Source organism: Coccinella septempunctata, chromosome 5, assembly GCF_907165205.1.
Source record: "Coccinella septempunctata chromosome 5, icCocSept1.1, whole genome shotgun sequence".
Lineage (NCBI taxonomy): Eukaryota > Metazoa > Arthropoda > Insecta > Coleoptera > Coccinellidae > Coccinella > Coccinella septempunctata.
In genome coordinates, this window is record NC_058193.1 from 7747409 (window position 1) to 7770471 (window position 23063).

The following is a 23063-nucleotide window of genomic DNA, read 5'->3' on the forward strand; positions in this document are numbered from 1 at the left end:
TGGAAGGAGCATTACTCACAGGTCTTGAATCAAAATAACGACTCGGACTTATCCATTTTAGACCTGCTCCCCGCGTATAATCCGATGACTTCGTTTGATGACGAAATCTCAATGTCGGAAATCATAAATGCGATTAAAAATATGTAAAATGATAAGTCACCTGGTCTAGACGGCATTCCAGCTGAGATATTCAAAGCCTTGGATGAAGACATTGTCAATAGTCTCCTAACACTATTCCGCAAGATCTGGGAACAGGGAGATGTCCCACAAGACTTCAGAGACGCTTTAGTTATCAACCTCTATAAGAACAAAGGCGATACGTCGAATTGCAACAACTACAGGGACATATCGTTGCTTAGTGTGGCCGGTAAAATTCTCTCGAAGATTATGGCTAATCGTCTGGTTCCACTCCTAGAAAAGCTGATACCTGAATCCCAGTGCGGCTTTCGACCAAATCGAGGTACGGTGGACCTAATTTTCACACTGCGACAGCTGCAAGAGAAGGCCCTTGAACATCAATCAAGGATCTATACAGCCTACATCGATTTGAGTAAGGCCGTCGACTCGGTGAATCAGAAAGCACTATGAAAAATCATGGTACGCCTTGGACTACCCGAAATTTTCTTAGCAGTGTGTAAAAGCCTTCATACCAACAACACCGCTAGAATACAGCATAATGGCTCTACAACCGACCATTTCTTAAGCAACTCTGGAATATCACAAGGCTGCGTGTTATCGCCTTTACTGTTCAATGTTTTCGCCATAGCTGTATCGATAATTGCTGACATAGGTATACCCGTAAGAGGTGTCGGTATTAGATTTAGATTTGATGGGGGCCTGTTTAACCTGAAGCGCCTCAGAGCAAAAACCCGTACCAAGTATATCACTGAACTTCAATATGCAGACGACTGTTCACTTATCGCTAGCAGCTCGGAGGATCTACAGATAATGTTGGACACCTATAAACATATATACGAAGCTTTAGGCCTCAGACTCAATATCGACAAAACCAAAATCCTGGTAAGTCCGCCAGAAAGCCTTCAAACAGATATCAGCCTGGAGAATGAAACTCTAGAATAGGTCGAGCAGTTCAAATACTTGGGAAGCTTCATAAATACTAGGGCTTACCTTGACACGGAAATACAAAACCGTATCAATTCGGCATCACGGGCATTCTGGAAGCTAAAGGATAGAGTGTTTCAAAATCACGACCTCAATCTGAAGACCAAGACAGCTGTTTACAAAGCAGTCCTCCTCCCAACGCTTCTTTACGGAAGCGAAAGCTGGACGCCTTACAGGCGACATATTAAACAGCTTGAACAAACGCAACAACGTCATCTAAGACAGATAATGCACATCAGATGGTTCCACAAAGTCTCGAATGCAGAAGTCTTGCCGCGCGCGAGTTGTACAACAATTGAGACTCAAGTAACGAGGGCCCGACTCAGATGGAGCGGCCACATTCTGAGGATGCAAGACACAAGACTCCACAAAATAGCTCTATATAGCGAATTCACTGAGGGAGCCCGGAAACCAGGAGGCCAGTATAAGCGGTTTAAGGATACACTACATCAATCCCTAAAATCAGTTAATGCCAATCATAACTGGGAACAACTAGCGTTAGACAGGTCACAGTGGAGGTCTTTGGTACACAGTTATAATGGAGACTTGAGAAGGATACAGCGGCGGCCAGATCTGGTTGGTGACTATCCATGCACGGAGTGTGGTAGGATATGTAGGTCACGGTTGGGTTTCTACAGTCACAGGAAAGCACACAGTCGCAATTAGCCCTGAAAAATGATAAGTCTGTTCGCACCTCCTTTTTATTCATTTTTTTTCCTTTTTCTTTTTTCCCTTTTTTCGTCTTTTTGTAGATATAGCAAATAAATGAAAATGAATTCATTTGCTGAAACACCGTTTCAAATCGAACAAAAATTAAAGGTTTCAATATTCATGTAAGAAAACGAGTTGACTCTATGCCGACGAAAGCCCGCCAATTTGAGCGTCACCGGAAGGCGAGGATATAAAAGCGACCCCATCAAATTCCAGAAGGGCCGGTTGAGAGCTAGAAGAGACGACGTATCGAGGCAGTTCGTAGAATAGAGTCGGCAGTCGGTCATAGGCTGAATTTTGTACGAATTGTAACAAGTAGAACAAATAAATTGTGAAATTCAATGTGTTATGAGTTTAATAAGGGTGATCCTTACATTCATATGAAAAAAATTCTTCCAACTGTCCTTACTCTACAAAATTTCGGGTCCCAGTCGAGAAACTATTACATATGGAATTGTTGGAAATTTTATTAGCAGAAACAGTCAGTGGAAATTAAGTACTGATTCATAGGTTTTCATATATTGCGAATAAAATTGATACAAATATATTGGATTGTTTCACAATTCAATGTTTTTCCAACGATTTTTTTTCTGAGTTCGTGAACAGTACAGTTAGCCAAAACACTTATGATGAATGGAGAATATAATAAGTTATTTTTGTGAAGAGATTAAATGAGACTAGTTTCAATTTTTTAAATTTGGGAGTTACACAACTATTAGATTTGGTATGAATTGAACACTCAGATACATGTTGATTAAAATTTGTTTCAGAACATTCAATACCTACTTAATTATAAAACTGAAGCATCTTAATTTTTAAGGAGCAAATTTCGGCAGATCAGCCAGAGTTTATTTTTGTGCCATAAAAAAATGATCTACCTTATTTTAACTCAACTGCTCCTCTTTTGTAGATACATTTATATAAAAGAAACAACAGAAAATTTATAGCTCCTTTTAAAACTTGCAAAGCAGTACAACATATATCTAGAGAGTTTCAGATGTTACATCGAGATGACAATGCAATTAGGATTTCTGCATATTTATTATCATATCCTAAGCATAGTTCCTGGACTATGAATTTCGATCGAAAATTGTATTCCATCTCCAAGGAAACATTGAAGAACTAAAGAAATTATTCTTCTAGCTTTTAACACTAACATTTGAAATGGTAAACAAACATTGTCTGACCATAAAATGAGTATAATTAATTTCTATGCGTTATACTATGATGTTAGTGTTGGAGTACCATGCTAAACATTTTATAATATGTATATATAGTTCATTCAAGAATGATTGACATCCCACTAGGCCTTGAAAGTCCAGACGAACCTTAATATCTGGTTACAAAAGATATTCAATAATTTCTGTAGTTTCAATCACAGAACTGAAATATCAAATATTACCTAGAAAAGTGTTTGAAAACAAGAAATATTCAAATTCAGAGCATATTCATCGGCATTCGAAATTGATACAATTATGTTTTCAATTTGTGAGATTAAATTACGAACATAAACAGCAGTAAAAATTCAAATTATCTGCTGTCAGTGCATAGATTCACACATAATAGGTCTATAGATCACTATCTATTCATAGGTATTACCAACCCGAATTTCGCAACACAAAATCTGAACTTATGGGCTATTACCAACCTAAATTCGATTTTCCATAGCCACCCGAGATGTCAATCATTCTTGGATGGATATCAGTTAAAAATTATTCGGTTGCTCTTCACGAAAGTAATATAAAAATATTTCAATCAGCCTCTTTTATAATTTCAAATGGTTACAACCGAGCACGGCTCAGTGTTGGCTACGATTACAATAGGAGGCATGTAAAATTGGAACAAGTCATCTCAACATATTCAGGTAGTAATGAGATTCTATCATTAACTTGAATGTCTAAACTCTGTTTCTCCACGAAATAATGAATTGAACAAATGTTGGGAATGAACTGTTCAGAATATCTTATTACCTTTTGTTTCAGCCGTTCTTCAGCACATTGCATAATTTGGTGCATCAGTAGTTAAGTTTCTTTACTTGTGGCAACAATTTTTAATACTTTAACTGTTTTCCAAATGTGTTAATACAACCACTAACATTAGATCTGATAGGATCGTATTGTAGGACTTATTAAGAATGTTGATTCCTATTTGTCCATCAAATTGGTAACTCTTTTCAGGCTAGAATGAAGTCCAAACGAGCGGATTCGTGAAAAGTATCAAATACTTCCAGCATTTTCTATATGAAATTGAAATGTTCATATGGTTGAAATGGTCATATCTACAATATTGCCTAATGGGTAGATATCCTGTGGGGATTTATTCAAGGCCTTCATTTCGAATTGATTTTTGCACTCTATGGGATGAAATCCCAAAAAGAGTTTCGATCATCTTCAGAGCTTCCAGATAATTAAGATCTAATTTTACAACCAAAATAGACAGGTTGTTTTCAAAGGTGAGGCTTTTTTTGAGGTAGGTAGAATCATCAAAAAAAGGCATTACACCAAAAATTGCCTGTATAAAATATTCAAGATGGCGGACCTATAACCCCAGAATTTTTAGTAAAATTTCATCAAATTGTAAGTACGGGGCTGTGGAAGAGGCTCCGACATCGAAAAATCTAAACATAACATAAAGAATTAGCTGGACCTATTTTGTTTACAGTGGTTCAGTACATCCGAGTCAATCTCATTAATTTCATGAAGGATATTTGAAAATATTGTTGTATCGTGCGATTTGAGATGAAAACAGACACTTTATTGAAAATGTTTGTGTTGACTAAAGTCCTATTATTGATACTCATTTTTACTTCGGGTAAGATTGTTGGCCATTTGGAATCTCAGGTTTCCATTTTGAAAATTACATGCATTGAGAACATTGAGAGAGTGAAGAGTCATAGTTTCCTGAATACTTCGAGGACTGAAATTTTTATTTTTCCTATACGTTATGATATTTGATACTACTATATTCATTCCAAATCTGTCTGTTTTTGTATTTGCAGTATTTTTACTAGGAAAACTAGGCGACTTTCCTCTCTAGGGAGGTGAGCTTGAAAATTGTTGGCCAAAAATTCGTCTTCTCATGTTTTTCCCCCAGGAAATCTGAATTCAAACAAAGTGTGCAATACAGGGTGTTTCAGAGAATTGTATTAATTCAAAAAATGAAATTCAATTTGGCAACCGAGAAAAGAAATCACGAACATTGCAGATATACCGCCATTTAAAAAAAAAATAAAAATCGGAGTGTTTTTCATGATTTCTAAATTGAGCACACAAAAATACTCAGATGTGACCAGAAAACCGTTACTAAGAGGTTTATACATAAGTGACCACATTCATTCGAATATTGCTCAAATACGACGTTGAACATCCTGTATCTCACTTATGGGTCGAAAACGGGTTATATGTCACAAGGCAAAATTTATTCTCCCGGTATCACCTACTGACCATATATGTTTGTCCAAAGTAGGATGAAACACCCTGTATATAATAAAAATTGTGGATCATTTAATTTTGGCTCGAATGCCATATTAAACCCCAAAACCTTGCAGTTGAGCCAATTTTCACAGATATTGTCGTTGACTATCTATGTCCAAGAAATTATCTGTGATATTTCAAAACTTCTACTTCTTCTTATTTTAAGCCTGTAGGGCTTGTATTTTCAACCAATGCCTCCTGTAAGATTGATGTTCATGAATCCCTCCATCGTCTCGGTGGTCTCCAAACGGTTCTGGTGCACCGTCCCTTACAATTCAATAAAACTTAAATATTGAAAACTTCAGTTTGTCCCATTAATCACTACAAGAATTTCATCATATTATGAAAACTACTTTGCAAGATTTTTCAGAAAAGTCAAAAGGGAATCTTATATTTCACACAGTATCTGGAAATTGGCCCTTTGAGATCTTTCAGTAAGGAGACAGATCACTAGATCTCATTACATGTAGATTTCAATGCCATAACTTTTAAACTAAGGACTTAGTGGATATTCATATTTCCTGAGGACATATAATTGAAAATCGTAGGTGCTCGTTGCCGCTTAAACACGCCCGTTTGAAGTCGCCTTTTGTGGACAACGCCGTATTTAAGGTAAGCGCACATACAACGGCATCGGACGAACGGCACAAAGGTCTACGGATTTTTTATGAAGGTATCGTGCATATCCATTCGCCGGAAGAATTAAAGTTTCGAATATATCTTCAAGCGGTGAGGAACTAGCGATTGCTTTAGTAGAGGAAAATTTCTGAAAACTGAAGAAGTGTACACTATAGACGGTTATTTTCAACATACTTACTTTTTTCTCCTTTGGTAGTTCATGTAGCTCCTGTCACTTGACTTAAACAGAGTGACCCTGGGTTAAGCTATAAAGTGTTATCATGAAAAAATTCAACAAAATTGTTCCCAAATCATGGTTTCTAACTTGCTTCGTTTTTGAGATACAGTCAATATTTTTTGAAAAAAACCAAATATTTAGGCTGAATTTTATAAAAACAATTTTTCAAATGACACGAGAAATCAGGCCAGTAGCCATAAAAATGTTGGCAATTCTTTTTTTTTTTCATAAAAACATTGACACCCGATATCTCAAAAACGAATCAAGTTAGGACATATCATTATAGTCATAAGAGTCTAGATTTTTCTGTTGAACCGATCCCCAACGTTCGGCAGACTGGCGATTCAAACCTATGCCTTATAATTGTATACTCACAGTATATTCTTGTAAAAAATCCTTTTTCCTACTATTCCTTTGAACACCCGTACACCAAATATACAGCAGAGACCGAAGAAACCGTGGCAACCTACTATTGGTATTGTACATATGTCGAGGTTGGCAGGCGCGATACGCATCGGTCGGATTTTAATTCTCGTTCTTTAATCATTCCCGCCGTATTTTCAAAATGCGATGTCTGCTATTTGCACTGCTTTATTTAGTTCCATTGAAAGTTTTTTATTCCGACCCATGCCGTTCGTCCAATGGCGTTGTATAAGTGCTCACTTTTATTCGTTACTTGGGGATTGCCTCGCCAGAGCAACAAAATTCCCACTCCGATGTAAAGGTAAGCGCACATACAACGGCATCGGACGGACGGTACGGATCGGAATAAAATACTTTCAACGGAACCGAATGGGGCAATGCACATATGTGCGGACGGCAGGCATCGCATCGCATCGCATCCGAAGGAACGAGGATTAAATTCCGAAGATGCGTGCCGTGCCAGCCGATCCCTAAATATGTGCGATACCAATCGAAGATTGCCGCGGCATCTACGTCATTTTGCAAGTCTCTACCTACAGCAGCTCATTTGTTGTATGGCCGTAGTCATTCCAATAAGCAGGACAGAAATATGAATTTTCACGATAACTGTGGGTATGGAATTATAATTTATCACTTTTCTTAAGTGGCTCCTCTTATGGATTCCAATTGAAGAACTAAAATAGGACTAAATAAGGGTACATATTCCTCAAAACTTTCCTTTTTCTACATTCATGTATATCATTAATCCACATTCGTCAACACCACCTTCGTTTTTCGAAAATTTTCTTCTTCCAGAGCAATCGCAATTTTCTCACCGCTTGAAGACATATTCGCAACTAACCTATTCTTCCTGCGATTTCGATGATATATGTGCGATACCTTCATAAAAATTCCGCCGCTTCCGTGCCGTTCCTTCCATGCCGTCCGTCCGATGCCGATGTATGTGCGCTTACCTTAAAACGGTTATCACTGACGGACCCTAATTGAATACTAGTAGTGGCTGTAAAGTATTGAGTACTCCAATGCCATATGGTGGGCAACTTGATTTCACCTCCGAATACACAGAGCTATGTCCACAGCGGGATTTTTTTTTAAATAAAACAATGAAGAGAATTCAAAATGCACTCCATTTTGCCCTTGGAACAAAAACACATAGAATGGCCATTGCAGTGCTACGAATGCATTTGTTGTCGTACAAGCATTCGATATTTCTGTCTAGCGAGACAGACAGTGGCGTTACGTGGATAAATGTATATACTTGCTATCTTTCCGCGTTGAAAATTGATGTGACAACAATGAGTCAACTACTTCAAATACCGACACTGCGTAACTACTTGCCATTGCGTGGCCAACAACAATTTTCCACACCTTGCATTTATGGTCCAAGATTTTGCCTAACCCTATAATTGGAGAGGCTGTAAATCAATGTTAAAATCATAACTGAACATCAGAGATAGGATATGTTGAATCTCATTTCTTATTTTTTCGGCAAAAGTAGTTTGAAATTAATTATTTCGATAAAGCGTGCATTGTCCCAATATTGGGGTTTTCGCGAACTTGAATTGTTTGATAACTTACTCTTCGATATTTTATTATAATTTATTATTTTCTTTTTTTCGTTGACCCTGGTGAAGTCCATGATATTTGGCGACATATAGAGCTAAGAAAAAACTGAAACATCTAAATTTACTGGAAGTATATGACACTTTGATCAATATTTGAATATTCAGGAATAAAATTTGTTGAAATTGCTGAAGACCATAGATATAAAGCAAAATGATTACATATTTTGAATACTTGTAGAACCATCTTTAATTGCTCAATCCTTGAATATATATTTGATATCACAATGCAGTGCAATAATCAAGGTCGTACCCAGGAAAAAATTTCGGGGGAGGGGGGAAGTTTCAACCCTTCTGACCCTTCCCCCCTGAGTACGTCCTTGGCAATAATCGCACCAAGATAACATCAAACATTTATCCCACAATCATCAGATCAAAAATGTTTATAAATAGAATGAATACGATCACAATTGCGTTCTGAACGCAAATCTTCAGTCAATTTAAATTCATTTCAACAGTTGTAACAAATATAGAAAAATATACATATGTTCTCGAATAAATACGTCGTCAGTATTAGAGTTTTGTGATCACATTTATTTTATATGTTCTGACCACACTGAATTTTCGGGTTTTTCCAAGAAGTTGTCCTTCGCTGACAATAATATGCTATTCCTCTTCTCACACGACATGAAGCACTACATCCATCACACTTCAAATTGGGTATTTGTCGCTTATTCATATACCCTCTGATAGTCCACTCTTTCTACACTAAGTTTAAAGCAATAGTAATATATATAATAAAAATATGAATCGTATTAAAATATTTTCAAGCATTTGAAATATGTAAAATTCAGTAATTATGACTACACACTTCAACTAAAAACAAATTGAAAAAAGGGGGAAATTGAAACTTTGAAGCATATATTTTGAACTGTAAAATATTTTTCATGGCTCAATATTTTTGACTTTCGACCTTAGAAAGTGCATCCCCTTGACCGTGATGCTGCTCTTCTTTATTACTTTGGATTTGTTCATCTTCTTTAGCTCCAACAATCCTCCCTTCAAGAACCGGTACATCACTAAAAAAGATATAAACATATTTAATTATGTAACTGTTTGAATTTCAGCATCGCATAATGCTCTGTAAGGCCTAACTAACGCACACGACCGACAATCGTTGTCGGTTGAAATGCAGAACAGTTATATTAATGTATGAACACACATGACCGAATTTCAGTCGGGCCTACAAAACAGTCGTAGCGCGCTTCATTTTCGCACCCATCACGATTGTCGGTGAAGCGGATGGGCATATAGGTTTCTCTTGTTTCAACGCACACGAACGACAGTTTAGTAGGTTCTTGATCTCTATTCTATTGTGAATTACTGTACGCGAGCGTTTTAAATAGTAAGTACACGATCAAAAAGGGATATAGACATTGAAAAATTAATCTGTGAGGTACAGAAGAGTAGACATTTATATGATACCTCAACAGCAGATTACCCGAATAAAATACTCAAGAAGAAATTTTGGGAGGAAGTGTCTGTTCAGTTGATTGATGACTGGGATAAATACAAAAGGGGTATAAAATTGGCTTTACAATCAATTCGGTACCTCAAATAAGCCACAAAACAACTCAATCTCAGCGTATTCCTATCCATCTCCTGTTACAATCACCGACTGAATGATCGTTCGTGTGCGATGACCGCCGATTTTATTGGTAGACTGTCGTCCGTGTGCGTTAACCTCCTAAAAAATAGTCGTTCACCGACTATCGGTCGTGTGCGTTAGACCTTAATGATATTCTTTATTTCATTCGAATACGAACAATTTTGTTCAAACGCACAATAGTAACCAAAGACTAATTGAACAGTTATTCTATGATAATAACGTCATATTTATGGAGAGTAGAGAGAAGGAGAACGATCGCCGTACTAAAAATGTGTCTCCAAAAACGGGGAACGTAGGGTAGGCGACGCTGCGATCGCTACGTTTATCGATAAGGGGTGGGGATTTAAGCATCAATTTGAAATGAAAAACCTTCATTTTATTTTCGGTTAAGTGTCATCGTAGTTCTGATGATTTTTCAAATACGTTTCTTCAAATCGATAATAAATATGAATTTTCTGATTTATATGCAATGAAATACAATTCACATTGTAAAGGGGACTAAGTAATCAGCTTTATTAATTCATAATAAATGACGAAATTAATGAAATTCGAAAAAAATCAATGATCAAAAAAATGATACCTACATAATATGTTCATCATTGTTTATTGAAAACAGGATATGTTAGTTGTTTTTTTTTTAGATTTTGTTTATAATGAATCCATCATCTTTTTTGATATCTTCATCGCAAAAGTGCTCTTGACACACAAATTGATTCCGAGGCGATTCTTGAGGTGAAGTTTTTTCAATTTTCTCTCAAAAATGCACTAGGAAATTTATCTCTTCTCCTTTTCTTTCCGATGCCAAAACACTCCTACACTAGCGCACGCTTCAACATTTCACTATGGTCATATGTTGTTCTCTTATCAAAAACCTGGAATAATAATATTATTCCAATCATTTGTCACTAGGAAGACAGTTCACTCAGCCAACTTCAACTAGTTTAAATCAAAATTTCGTCATCCCGTGATCGCCAGCGCGCCTATTGACAAAAACATGAACTACCTTATTGGTACATATTTTAGGGGAAAATCTATGGTCTCAAAGCAGCGATCGTTCTCCTTCTCTCTACTCTCCATAGTCATATTTTTGACTGACAGAATCATCGAGAAATTCTACTTTTCCTTCGCCGATGGGGAAATGTGTTGAATCATAGAAATATAAAACGTTGTATTTTGTATGTATGTATGTGTTTGCATGTATGTAATAGCTGATTGGCTCGAAAGAGTTTGATGCTTGGAGTCATCAGAAACGGATTCGTGTCCATAAACTTCGTGGCAGTTCAGAGCGAGACGTCGAAGCGAGTAGACGTGTTGAGTGATTTTTCGATTACACGAGTTTTGTGAATGAGTTTTGTTGTATACAGTCCAGATCAAAAGATCGTTAGTTGTGCAAATCACATCAGGTCAGACTTTTTCTATATAATAATTGGTGATTTTCGTTCTTTTCTCTCTCATTGATATTGACCACCTTTGTGAAAAACTAAAAACGTTTAGCCATGTCGGAGACCCCAGATAATGAGGGTTCCTACATGGAAGCTTCCGAAGAAGTCAATGACTCCAGCGAGAATGAGTCTGAAGGACAGACTACTTTACAAGAGGATAACGAGCAAATGAAAACTCAAATCGCGAAACTGAATGAAACAGTCCGCCAATTGATTAATGAACTCCGCCTAGCGAAAGAAGAAATGAATAAGCTTTCAGCACCGAAACCCCCTACATTTGCCGAAATTGCGAGTTCGGCAGAGAGAAATGATGTCACTTCTGACATTAAGAGGAATCAAGCAACGCTGATTGCTAAACCTAAAAACGCGCCCCCATCTAAACGAGCGCGTAAAGACAGCTCCTCGTCAGACGAGGAAAATACCAAAAAAGCACCTGAAGTGCCTAGAAAAGACAGAATCCCACCCATCACGATGATGGGCACCTCAGATTGGGTAGAGATTTCTAAAGCACTCTACACCAAGAAATTCAATTATAGCCGCGCAACCATAGTTAAAGACGGTATTAGAATCATTGCGTCAACCGTAGATGATTATAGAAAAATTACCAAATTTTTCGAACAGCATGGTAAAGAATTTTTACCTACCAAATGGAGGAAGAGAAGAAGATATATGCCGTCATCAGGCATTTACCAATCGACGCTGATCTTGCGTTGATTAAGGAAGACCTGGTATTCCAGGGAATATCAGACGCTGAGGTGTCCAGAATGACATCGTACAAGACGAAGAAGCCCATACCTCTCTACCTGGTCAAAACCCAGAAAAAGGAAATCTTCGAAGTGAAGCGACTCTACAATCTCTGTATTGTGGTTAAACAAAAAAAAGAGGCCTGAAATTCCAAGCCAGTGCTTTAGGTGCCAAAGGTACGGACATGCACATAACAAATGTTCCTTCCCGAGGAGTTGCGTGAAGTGCACAGGAAGCCATAGCAGCAATGACTGCACACTCACCAGAAAAGGTGAAAAGAGAAATGCCACATGCGTCTTATGTGGAGAAAAGGGCCATCCAGCTAGCTACAAAGGATGTAGCGAGTTCAAGCTGGTGACCAGAAAGAAGAATTCCCGAAAACCAGCTGAACAGGAGAAGCTGATAACAAAAACAAACAACAACTACTGTTCAAAAAATTCAGGAAGTAGCGAAGGCCAAACCTACAGAACAGGAAAAGAAGAGGGAGACTTCAAAACCGGTTCAGAAAAAAGAAGAACAGCAGAAGCCTCCAATGAAACAGGCTGTGAACAGTCAACAGGAGAAGAAAAAGATATCTGAATCAGCCGATGATTTAGATATCTTCACGGAGAAAATTTTCAACAAAATAATGTTGAAAATTGATAGGGAAATGGAGAAAAAACTCCAAGCATTATTCAGTAAACTGAATTAATGGACCTTACTGATATTAGGAAGAAATCCCTCAAGGTAATCTCGTGGAACATAAACGGGATCAACACTCGGAAAGCCGAGATAGAAGAAATAATATCAGAGAGACAGCCTGATATTATAGCCCTACAGGAAACAAGAATAAACCGGAACAGACGACTGAATTTAATGAATTATGAAACATATAGATGTAACAGAATTATAAACAACGGAGGAGGAGTAGCAATATTGGTGAGAACAGATCTGAAACACTACTTCAAAAGTAGATCCGACGAAACATAAGGAGAAACAGAAAGACGATTGTTGCCGAGTTAAATAGTCAAAGAGTCGAAATTACCTCGGCATACAAGCCACCACAAAACAATGTATTGAAAGAAGAAATAAACAACATATTGGAAGGAACAAACCCGAAAATCTGCATCGGAGATTTCAACTGTAAATCCCCATTATGAAACAGCAGAACAGAGAATAGAAATGGCAAAAAACTCAAGGATTTCGCCGAAAAACAAAATGCCATGGTGATTGGACCAGAGCTTGCTTTTGGTATAGGAGTACCAGATGTGATAGATATCGCGATATTGAAAAATATAACTCAAGAATTCTCGATTGAAACTTTGGAAGATGGAACCTCAAACCACAATCCCGTGGAATTGACAATTGGAGAAGAACCAAGAGAAAAACTGATGGAAATAAGAGAATATATCAATTGGGCTAAATACAGCCATTTAATACAATCGGAAATAACAGAAATTCCAACAATAAGCACTCCAGAGGATCTGGAATGTGCGGTTGATAAACTGGAAGAGATTATATTGAAAGCTTACGAAAAAAGTACGAGAAGAGTGAAGAGACCAGCACCAAGTCATCCGCATGGCGATACGCCTAAAGAATTGAAAGATCTTATAGAATATATAGACATCAGAAGAATATATCGGATGAATAAGAATGATCTGAATAGAAGGAACCTCAACCGACATAGCCAAGTTCTGGAAAATGCCCTGAAAGATCTAAGAACAAACAGATGGAACAAAGAACAAAAGGGTTCAAGAACTGAATACAATCGATCATTCTGCATGGAGAATGCAAAAATGCCTAGGAGGAGAAAAGACTAAAATCCCACCCCTACACGGAGAAAAGGGAATGGCGTATACCAATACTGATAAGGCAGATGCATTGGCGGACTCGATCGAACGAGAATCGAGAATAAATTACAGGATAGACGACGATAATGAAGATTTGGAAGAACTGGTTGAAGAAAATGATGAAGAAATGGATGAATTACCAGCGACTGCTGAAATAGACAAGCCAACATCGCCAAATGAAATCAGGGAAATAATTAGAAGTTTGAAGAAGAGGAAAGCTCCTGGAAGCGATAAAATAACGAATGTTATGTTAAAGAAATTACCTAGAAAAGGTATAGCCGCTCTAACAAATATCGCGAATGGAATTATGAGGACAGAACACTACCCAGAAAAATGGAAAACAGCAGAAGTCATAGTATTCAAGAAACCATTCAAAGAGAAGAAGTTTCCACAAAACTACAGACCGATAAGTCTACTGTCGGTGTTAGGAAAAGTAGTAGAAAGAATTATCGCCACGAGGCTAAATGAGGAAACTGAAAATCTGGAACTAATACCACCAGAACAGTTCGGATTCAGAAGAGAGCATTCAACAGAACAACAATTATTAAGGCTCACAGAGTACATAACAGAGGGATTCCAAAATAAACAAGCTACAGGTCTTGTTTTACTAGACGTCGCCAGGTCATTCGACAGAGTATGGCATGAAGGATTAATATATAAGATGAGATGTGCTGTATATTCGATCAAAATATGCAAGTTGATCAGGAATTATCTCAAAAATAGAAGATTTTACGTAAAAGTGGGAGGAGAATGCTCCTCAACAAGAGATATAGAGGCTGGAGTACCCCAAGGATCAGTACTTAGGCCACTTCTGTACAACATATACATCCACGATATTCCGAAAAATCCAAGAACCATGCTAACGTTATATGCTGACGACACAGGCATAGCAACTCGACACCGAAACCCTGAAATAATAGAACGAGTTCTACAAGAGTCGATTGACGAAACAAATGACTGGTGCATAAAGTGGAAAATCAAGCTCAATGGACAAAAGAGCCGAGCAATATTACTACAGAAGAGAAGACTGCGACGCACAACGAAACTGGAAGTTGACGGCGAAGAAATCGACTGAAAAAATGAAGCCAAATATTTAGGAATAACGCTTGACAAAGGACTTACTTGGAAAAATCATATCAAACAAGCAATCGACAAAACGAACGCAGCGATGAATAGACTCTACCCTGTGATAGGAAGAAGAAGCCACATGTCGAAAGAGACAAAATTGAAGATAATCAAAGCCGTTGCTAGGCCTCAACTGACTTATGGATCAGTTGCCTGGGGTTTCGCGGCAAAGAGCCATATCAAAAAAATTCAGGCCACTGAAAACAAGCTGCTTCGATGTGCAATAGATGCACCTTGGTTTGTCAGGAATAGACAGATTTATAGGGACCTAAAATGGGAAACCATAACGGAATTCATGAACAGAAAAGCAGAGAAATTATTCGAAACAGCGAAAAACCATCAGAATCAAGAACTCAGGAGACTAATGGACTACGACCCAGAGGAAGACAAAAGGAGAATGCGAATTTACCGAAGGAGACCAAGAGATCAATTAAAAAGAGATTAAAATAACAACAGAAACTTATTGAAAAATTCAATAAGGTGTTAATCCAATAGAGGATAAACACATAAATCCCAGCACGATAGTGTGCGAGAAGAAAACCGACTTAGAGATGAACGGTTTATAGGCAAATGCCCGGAACCAAAATTCAAGAAGTAGTTGAGGGTTTTTAGTGGGTCGCGAGCTCAGGAGAGTGAGAAACCCCACACTTGTTCCCCCTCAGGAGAGGGTGGTTCGTCTGACTTGCAGATTTTCCCCCTGCTACACAAAAAAAAAGGCCAGCTTTAAAGTAGATGATGGAACAGGTATACACTGCCGAGATGAATCGCGGTAAGTATATAAGGCCATTCTTCTGGAAATTGAAGTGTACCATTGTGGATGTGTCCACTAATAATAAGAAACCATCGCTAGGGTTCAACTGATTCATTAGTATGTACTTCCATGAACCATGAAATCGCAGACATGAGTTGATGTCAGGAATAGTCCCACCATTTCAAGCATTTATTGGAGAGGATTCACTTTTTTCTGGTTGATAATGCACTTTGAACTACCACATAGATCCCACTAGGATGATTAATGCTAGGAGAAACCAGGGTATCTTAACATTTCCTCGAATACCCCTCGACCTATATCCAATCTAACAGATGAGCAACAATCACAAAGGACCCTTGATGCTCAAAGATATGCTTCAACATCTCCAAGATCTTTTGCAAAAACAATAACCTGAAGGAAAGCATGCATGACGATGCATTTGAATAATAAGTGAATACCAGGATGAATTTAAAAAATTTCATGTTTTTGGTTCTCCGTAGAATCTTTTTCAAATACGTATTATGTTTTTCTTATTGTGAATGTATAATTTCCCCGATGTCTCATTATTCAAACCAGGACAACTCTAAATAAACATATGCCAAAAGGAAATTTAGTTTTCCTGGAGAGAAAACACAAATTAATTCAATATCCTCAAATTTTGACCCACAGTTTCTTACAGAAAACCTACTTAAATATTCTTCATACATACCCTCCTTCCGTATTCACCGTCAGAGTTCGCGATTGATTAGGTGCGGTCTTGTTGCTGTTGTTATTAGATTTGTTAGAAGCACTGCGTTTTTTGTTCGTCTGAAAAACCAAAATAAGGTTAGTAGAAATACTCATCGAATTTATTCAACAACGATGTCATTTCAATTTTCCATTGAAAATTATGGAAGCACTGAAGTGAATCAACGATTTATATTTTCGGCTAATTTGTTCAATGATCGAAGGTTCGCATCCGATCCCCGTTGATATCGCTATATGTCGACATATCATATAACACATAGTCGAAATGTTGACGGTTATTCATCAATTTAAAATTTCTTGATTTCAAGAAATATTTCAAGTTTTTTCATAAACTCAATCATTATTCAATTTTCCCTGTGGCCTCGTCAAAATTGACCACATATTCGGAAAGGGCAATAAATTTGCTACGAGATAAGAGAGTCTGTGTGCAGAAAAAAGTCTTATTGCGGGCGTGGTAAGAAAATGAATATCACGAGTCTGGAGTGAACAAAATTAGTCCTATTTTTCCAATGGTTTTATCGATGAAAAATTAATAATTATGCACATGTTTTCTTTTCAGTGAAACATACCTCATTTAGTGTACTTTCGAATGGCATATCAGCTATTGTGCTAGCTGCTTATCCTCTGCCATAATATCATGGCTAACAAGATAACAACGAAAAAGTCGTCAATTTATCTTGAATCAGAATAATAACAAAAAAATTAACTGAATTTTGATAATATTCCAAATGTAGCGATGTTGTTCATTTATGGATATGCGAATGGAAATGCTCGGGCAGCGGTTCGAGAGTACGGTTTACGTTTTCCCAACAGACGACAACCAAAAAGACAGACAAACACTTAAGTGTTTAAGTTGTGTTCATTGAATTTTTTTTTAACTTGTTCGTTCCTGCACTGTACCATTTCACTCCCCACTTGAACGCGGCTCAACTTACCCCTCCGCTTGTGACGCCATGAAGCAAACTCAAAACTTATCATACAAAAAGAAAGAGTACTGTAATACAGTAATCCGAGCACCTAACCGGGTGCATCGGAAGAATGAAATATTAATGGAAACAACAATTCCGAAGGAATTGTCGTTCCAGTAATGTGAGCTAGTCATGAACTATCATAGGAAATCCCAGAGAAGTCGAAGAATTCAAGTGCAACTGTAGACCGGTTTCGGGATCATTTTCCCTCGTCAGTACAGTATAGCACTGAATCCCTCGAGCGGAGGAAGGTAGTCTTATGCGATCTTGGGACGTCGCTTTGAGATATTCTCATCACGATACGCCACCTGTCACGCAAAGGCTGAACCTAACCTCTCTTTCTCTGCAGACTCCTACATTAATATTTCATTCTTCCGAAGCACCCGGTTAGGTGCTTGGAGTACTGTATTACAGTACTCGTTCTTTTTGTATTATATTCTCCGTACCAGAGTATGGTCATAGTGAGCGAACCCCTCAATTCGCCCGTGGTCCTTGATGAATGTTTGCACATTCGATGACTGCGGAAGTAGTCGAACTTAGGAGCCATGAACTGTTGTAGGAGTCTGCAGAGAAAGAGAGGTTAGGTTCAGCCTTTGCGTGACAGGTGGCGTATCGTGATGAGAATATCTCAAAGCGACGTCCCAAGATCGCATAAGACTACCTTCCTCCGCTCGAGGGATTCAGTGCTATACTGTACTGACGAGGGAAAATGATCCCGAAACCGGTCTACAGTTGCACTTGAATTCTTCGACTTCTCTGGGATTTCCTATGATAGTTCATGACTAGCTCACATTACTGGAACGACAATTCCTTCGGAATTGTTGTTTCCATTAATATTTCAAAACTTATCGTTCACACGAGCTGTATTCGAACTGCGCAGAACTGCTGCGCCCTAGTATCGAATCCTAGGATTGTTCGAGGATGGTTCTCATTTCATGAAAACCCGAACGCGAAACAAATGTTATTAAAGTATTCCAGATCAGTTCTCAGGTACTGAATTTGGATTGTTCTAGGATCGTCCCAGGATGATTCTGACAAAACCCGAACACGAAGAAGTTAGTCCTAGAACAGTCCAAAAAAAAAACCAACAAGAACATTCTAATGCGCAAACTCCTGATAGTTCTAGAACGGTTCTTGTTCGAACCCAAATACAGCTATAGAGAGATTTATTTATTTATCAATTTACATGAAGAGTAGAGGTCAGGCGCGTACCCAGAAAGGTGTTTTGGGGGAGGCTGAGCTATCATCCACTAAAAGAGGAAAATATAACAACATTTATTTCTAATAACTAGAAACTAACTATACAGGATGTTCCTAAATTGAACGTACAATCGAAAAGGGGAGATTCCTTAAGTGAGTTTAAGAAAAAAAGTTCCATAAACATGGGGTCGCAAACGTTTCGTTTTCGAGATACAGAGTGTTGAAGTTTGAATTTTCTTCAAGTTTTTTTCTCATAGAATCCACACTTCACAAGATATTCAACTGAAATTTGGCATAGATATTACATTTTAGAGTTCTCACCACGTGACATGGCAATTTCGATAGAAGATCTACAGGGTGATATTTTTTCTGGAACACTGCCACCTGTTCTTCTGCAGAACTTTTTTTTCGTAAGCAACTGTTAATTTACTTAAAATGTAAAAAGAAGCTTTGTTCTTATACTAAACTTTTCGGTCTCTTGTAGTTTTGTCGTATCTACCAACGATTTCGAGAAAAAAAAATTTGAACGATTCTCTCGAAATTCTCGTAACTATGATAGGAAGACCAGTTTGTAATCTGTGGTGAATGAATTCAGTGCCAGTTTTGACACATCAAATTATTGAACGTTTGTTTTTTTAAAAAGTGAAGGTGGGTGCATTTGTGGCTATTTATTTTTTTGAATGTATAATAGTTAGACTACTATTTTCATTACGATTTTTATGACTGTCACAACAATATTTGATCAGAAATTAGAACCTCTACACATTTCAATATCAAAACATGCCGAATTTCACGAATTTAGAAATGACTGATATGCATTTCATGTATGGTCTTGCAAATGGAAATCCAAGAAAAGCTAGGCGTCTTTACATGGAACGCTATCCCAATAGAGTGATACCAAATCATCGAATGTTCTCTGATATTCATAGGCGTCTTTCAGAAGCTGGATATTTTTCCACGAAAAGAATTAATGCTGGGAGACCACGCAGTGTGAGAACACCACAACTCGAAGAGGCTGTTATGAACGAAATAGAATAACATCCAAGAATTAGTACAAGAAAAATTAGTGTACTTTTGAATGCAAGTCAACAAGTTGTTTGGCGGATCTTGCGGGATTCTCTGCTATATCCTTATCACATTCAGAGGGTGCAAGCTCTTCTGCCTCGAGATTTTCATCCGAGGGTTAGTTTTTGTCAGTGGTACCTCAGTAGACTATTGATGAATCGTTATTTTGATTGCCAAATTCTATTCACTGATGAAGCCTGCTTCTCAAGGACTTCAATTATCAATTTTCATAATGAACACGTATTGGCTGAGGAGAATCCGCATGGATATGTAGAAACCCATTTTCAAGAGCAATTTTCACTAAATGCGTGGGGTGGTAATATTGGTGATGATTTGATTGGTCCTTTCTTCTTGCCAGGTCGACTAACAGGTCAATCATACAGACATTTTTTAGAAAACGATTTGCCCTTGTTATTGGAAGATATACCTCTTATGCTACGACGAGAAATGTGGTTCATGCATGACGGTGCTCCTGCTCATTTTTCAATTTTGGCAAGGGAGTATTTGGACAAAATTATGAAACAGGTGGATTGGACGGGGGGGTCCTCAGTCATGACCCGCCAGATCCCCAGACTTAAATAGTTCAGATTTCTTTTTATGGGGCCACCTGAAATCTCTAGTATACTCGACACCCGTGAACACCGTAGAAGTACTGAGAAATCGTATAATAGGCGCATTTGATACAGTTAGGAATACTCCGGGAGTGTTTGAAAGAGTTCGATCGTCTATGAGACGAAGAACAGAAGCTTGTATAAGAGTTGGGGGAGGACATTTTCAACATTTGCTGTAGTTCAGTCCTTTGCGGTTACTTAGTTTTCTTGTTATGATTTTTTTTTAGTTTTACGTTTCTTGTTGTAATACATTTATTGTGTTGATTATACGAGTTTATCGAATCTTTATGAATCATCGCTACAGATCAGAAAAATTTCCATAAAAACTGACACTGAATTCATTCACCACAGCTTACAAAGTGGCCTTCCCATCATAATTTGGATTTTCACGAGGATTTCGAGAGAATCGTTCAAATTTTTTTTTCTCGAAATCGTTGGTAGATACGACAAAACTACAAGAGACCGAAAAGTTTAGTATAAGAACAAAGCTTCTTTTTACATTTTAAGCAAATTAACAGTTGCTCACCAAAAAAAAGTTCTGCAGAAGAACAGGTGGCAGTGTTCCAGAAAAAATATCACCCTGTAGATCTTCTATCGAAATTGCCATGTCACGTGGTGAGAACTCTAAAATGTAATATCTATGCCAAATTTCAGTTGAATATCTTGTGAAGTGTAGATACTATGAGAAAAAAACTTGAAAAAAATTCAAACTTCAACACTCTGTATCTCGAAAACGAAACGTTTGCGACCCCATGTTTATGGGACTTTTTTTTCTTAAACTCACCTAAGGAATCTCCCCTGTTCGTTTGTACGTTCAATTTAGGAACACCCTGTATAACTATAAACCGGAGAAGATTAGACTTGTATTTTTGATACAGCGGCAAAAATAAGTGGTTCAAGACTAAAAGATGCACTTCTGAGAGGTCCGGATCTTCTGAACCCTTTGCTAGGCGTTTTTTTCAAATTTCGACAGAAAAATATTGCCTTTTTCTGTCGATGACTATCTTGACAGTGTGGATAATGTGGAGGAAGCCAAAAAGTTGATCCATGCAGTAATTGAAATACACAATCAAGGTGGATTCGCCATAAGAAACTGGAGTAGCAATTCCATTGAAGTAATTAAGAGCATACCATATAATCTGAGAACAGGAGAAAGTGAGGATATGGATTTTGATAAGGAAATGCCCGTTGAAAGAGTTTTGGGTTTATGTTGGGATCCTTATGATGATACTTTTTCGTTCCACATAAAATTAAATGGTTTGGATGAAATTTTCAGAACTGAAAAAAATTTTATAAAATGAGAAGTATTGAAAAAAGTAATGTCGGTATTTGACCCACTTGGATCCCTCATGAATTTTTCGATGAAAGCTAGAATACTTCTGCAAGATTTTTGGCGATTGGGTATTGGTTGGGATGAAAGGGGAAAAGGGGAATGTAATGAGAAATGGAAAAAATGGGTATCTGATATGAAAATTCCACGTTGTTATATGAGAAGTATAGGAAACTGAAATATTCAATTGCACGTATTTTGTGACGCCAGTTCCCAAGCCTTTTTTTCAGTGGCTTACTTGAGAGGGAAAATGAACAGAGACATTAAAATTTCTTTCGTTATGGCTAAATCAAGAGTGGCTTCATTATACACTGTTTCGATTCCAAGACTAGAATTATAAGCTGCTGTTCTGGGTTCTCGTTTGGCCAAAACAATCGAAGAAAATCATACGTTGAAAATTACTACCACTCACTTTTGGACGTATTCAAGAAACGTTATTTGTTGGTTAAAAATGGATTCCAGAAAATTGAAACCCTTAGTCGCACATCGAGTAGGTGAAATCAGGGAAAATACTGATGTCTCCAAATGGAATTGGATTTCAAAAGTAGAAAATGTGGCTGACGAAGCCACAAGGGATAATCTGGCCGTTACCATCAGAACATCAGACAATCGCAGTCGGTTTACCTATTATATGTTGCGGTTCATTCGTCAATATATCCAAGTATGATTGAACCCCTAGTAGAATATCAATCGACGCAGGGCGATAAAATTCTGAATCAGCGAGTCGAAGATCAGAAAAGCTCTTTTTTATTGTAGAAGGAAGATTTTCTGTTGGTAGGTAAGAAGTTATTGATCCACAATAGCCGCTTCAAAACAAATAATTTTTCTTTATTGAACATTGAAGTTAATGAACAAGAAATCAAACCGCGAACAGAGGACAGCAGGCTATCATCCACCCCAGAAATCTTCTAGTTTACACTTTCTTCTCGAAACCTCAAGCCGTAATGCAAAGTTCGATGTGACAAAATTCATCTGACTGCCAGGTGCCAGGATTCAAAACTAATCTACAAATTTGCCATAACCCATTTATATCTTGAACTCTAGCGCGTGCCGTTCCCAAGACAAGTTGTATCCACAGCAGAAAAAGAACAGGTATTAGCAATTGTCGAACCCTTTGAAGTGGAAGTCATATCCATTTTTTTGAACAACAGAATCAACCTGAGTTTTCCCCCGTGAACTATTTTCCGAAACCTGAGAACCATCGACACTTTCAGTGTATCTGAACTCAAGCCATTAACAGCGCACCGATCTCTGAGAAACTTAATCACATCAGTTGACTTGGAGAAATCCGTGTTCAAAAATCTTGTTTCGAAGTCTCGACGTCTGTGCGAATCGAGAAGTCTTAAACTTAAACTCCAGAATAACAGCATGAACTGTCCCAAATCAGAAATTGTGGAGTTTATTCAAACAATTCACATTAGCCTGTAAAGTGTTA

General features: G+C 37.7%; 1 protein-coding gene across 4 annotated transcripts in view; it reads right to left on the reverse strand.

Annotated features, from left to right (window-relative positions):
* Positions 1 to 2340: 2340 nt before the first annotated feature.
* The window catches only part of LOC123313834 (constitutive coactivator of PPAR-gamma-like protein 1 homolog), a 277895-nt gene continuing 257172 nt past the window's right edge, over positions 2341 to 23063 (reverse strand). For 3 of the 4 annotated variants that reach the window (XM_044898883.1, XM_044898881.1, XM_044898880.1), the window contains 2 exons: positions 16417 to 16514; positions 2341 to 9226 (listed from right to left, as the gene is read on the reverse strand). In XM_044898883.1, coding sequence (XP_044754818.1) covers positions 9100 to 9226; positions 16417 to 16514 — 225 coding nt within the window. In that variant the 3' untranslated portion in view covers positions 2341 to 9099. The remainder of the gene's footprint in view (positions 9227 to 16416; positions 16515 to 23063) is intronic. The other variant, XM_044898882.1, reaches the window with a different exon arrangement.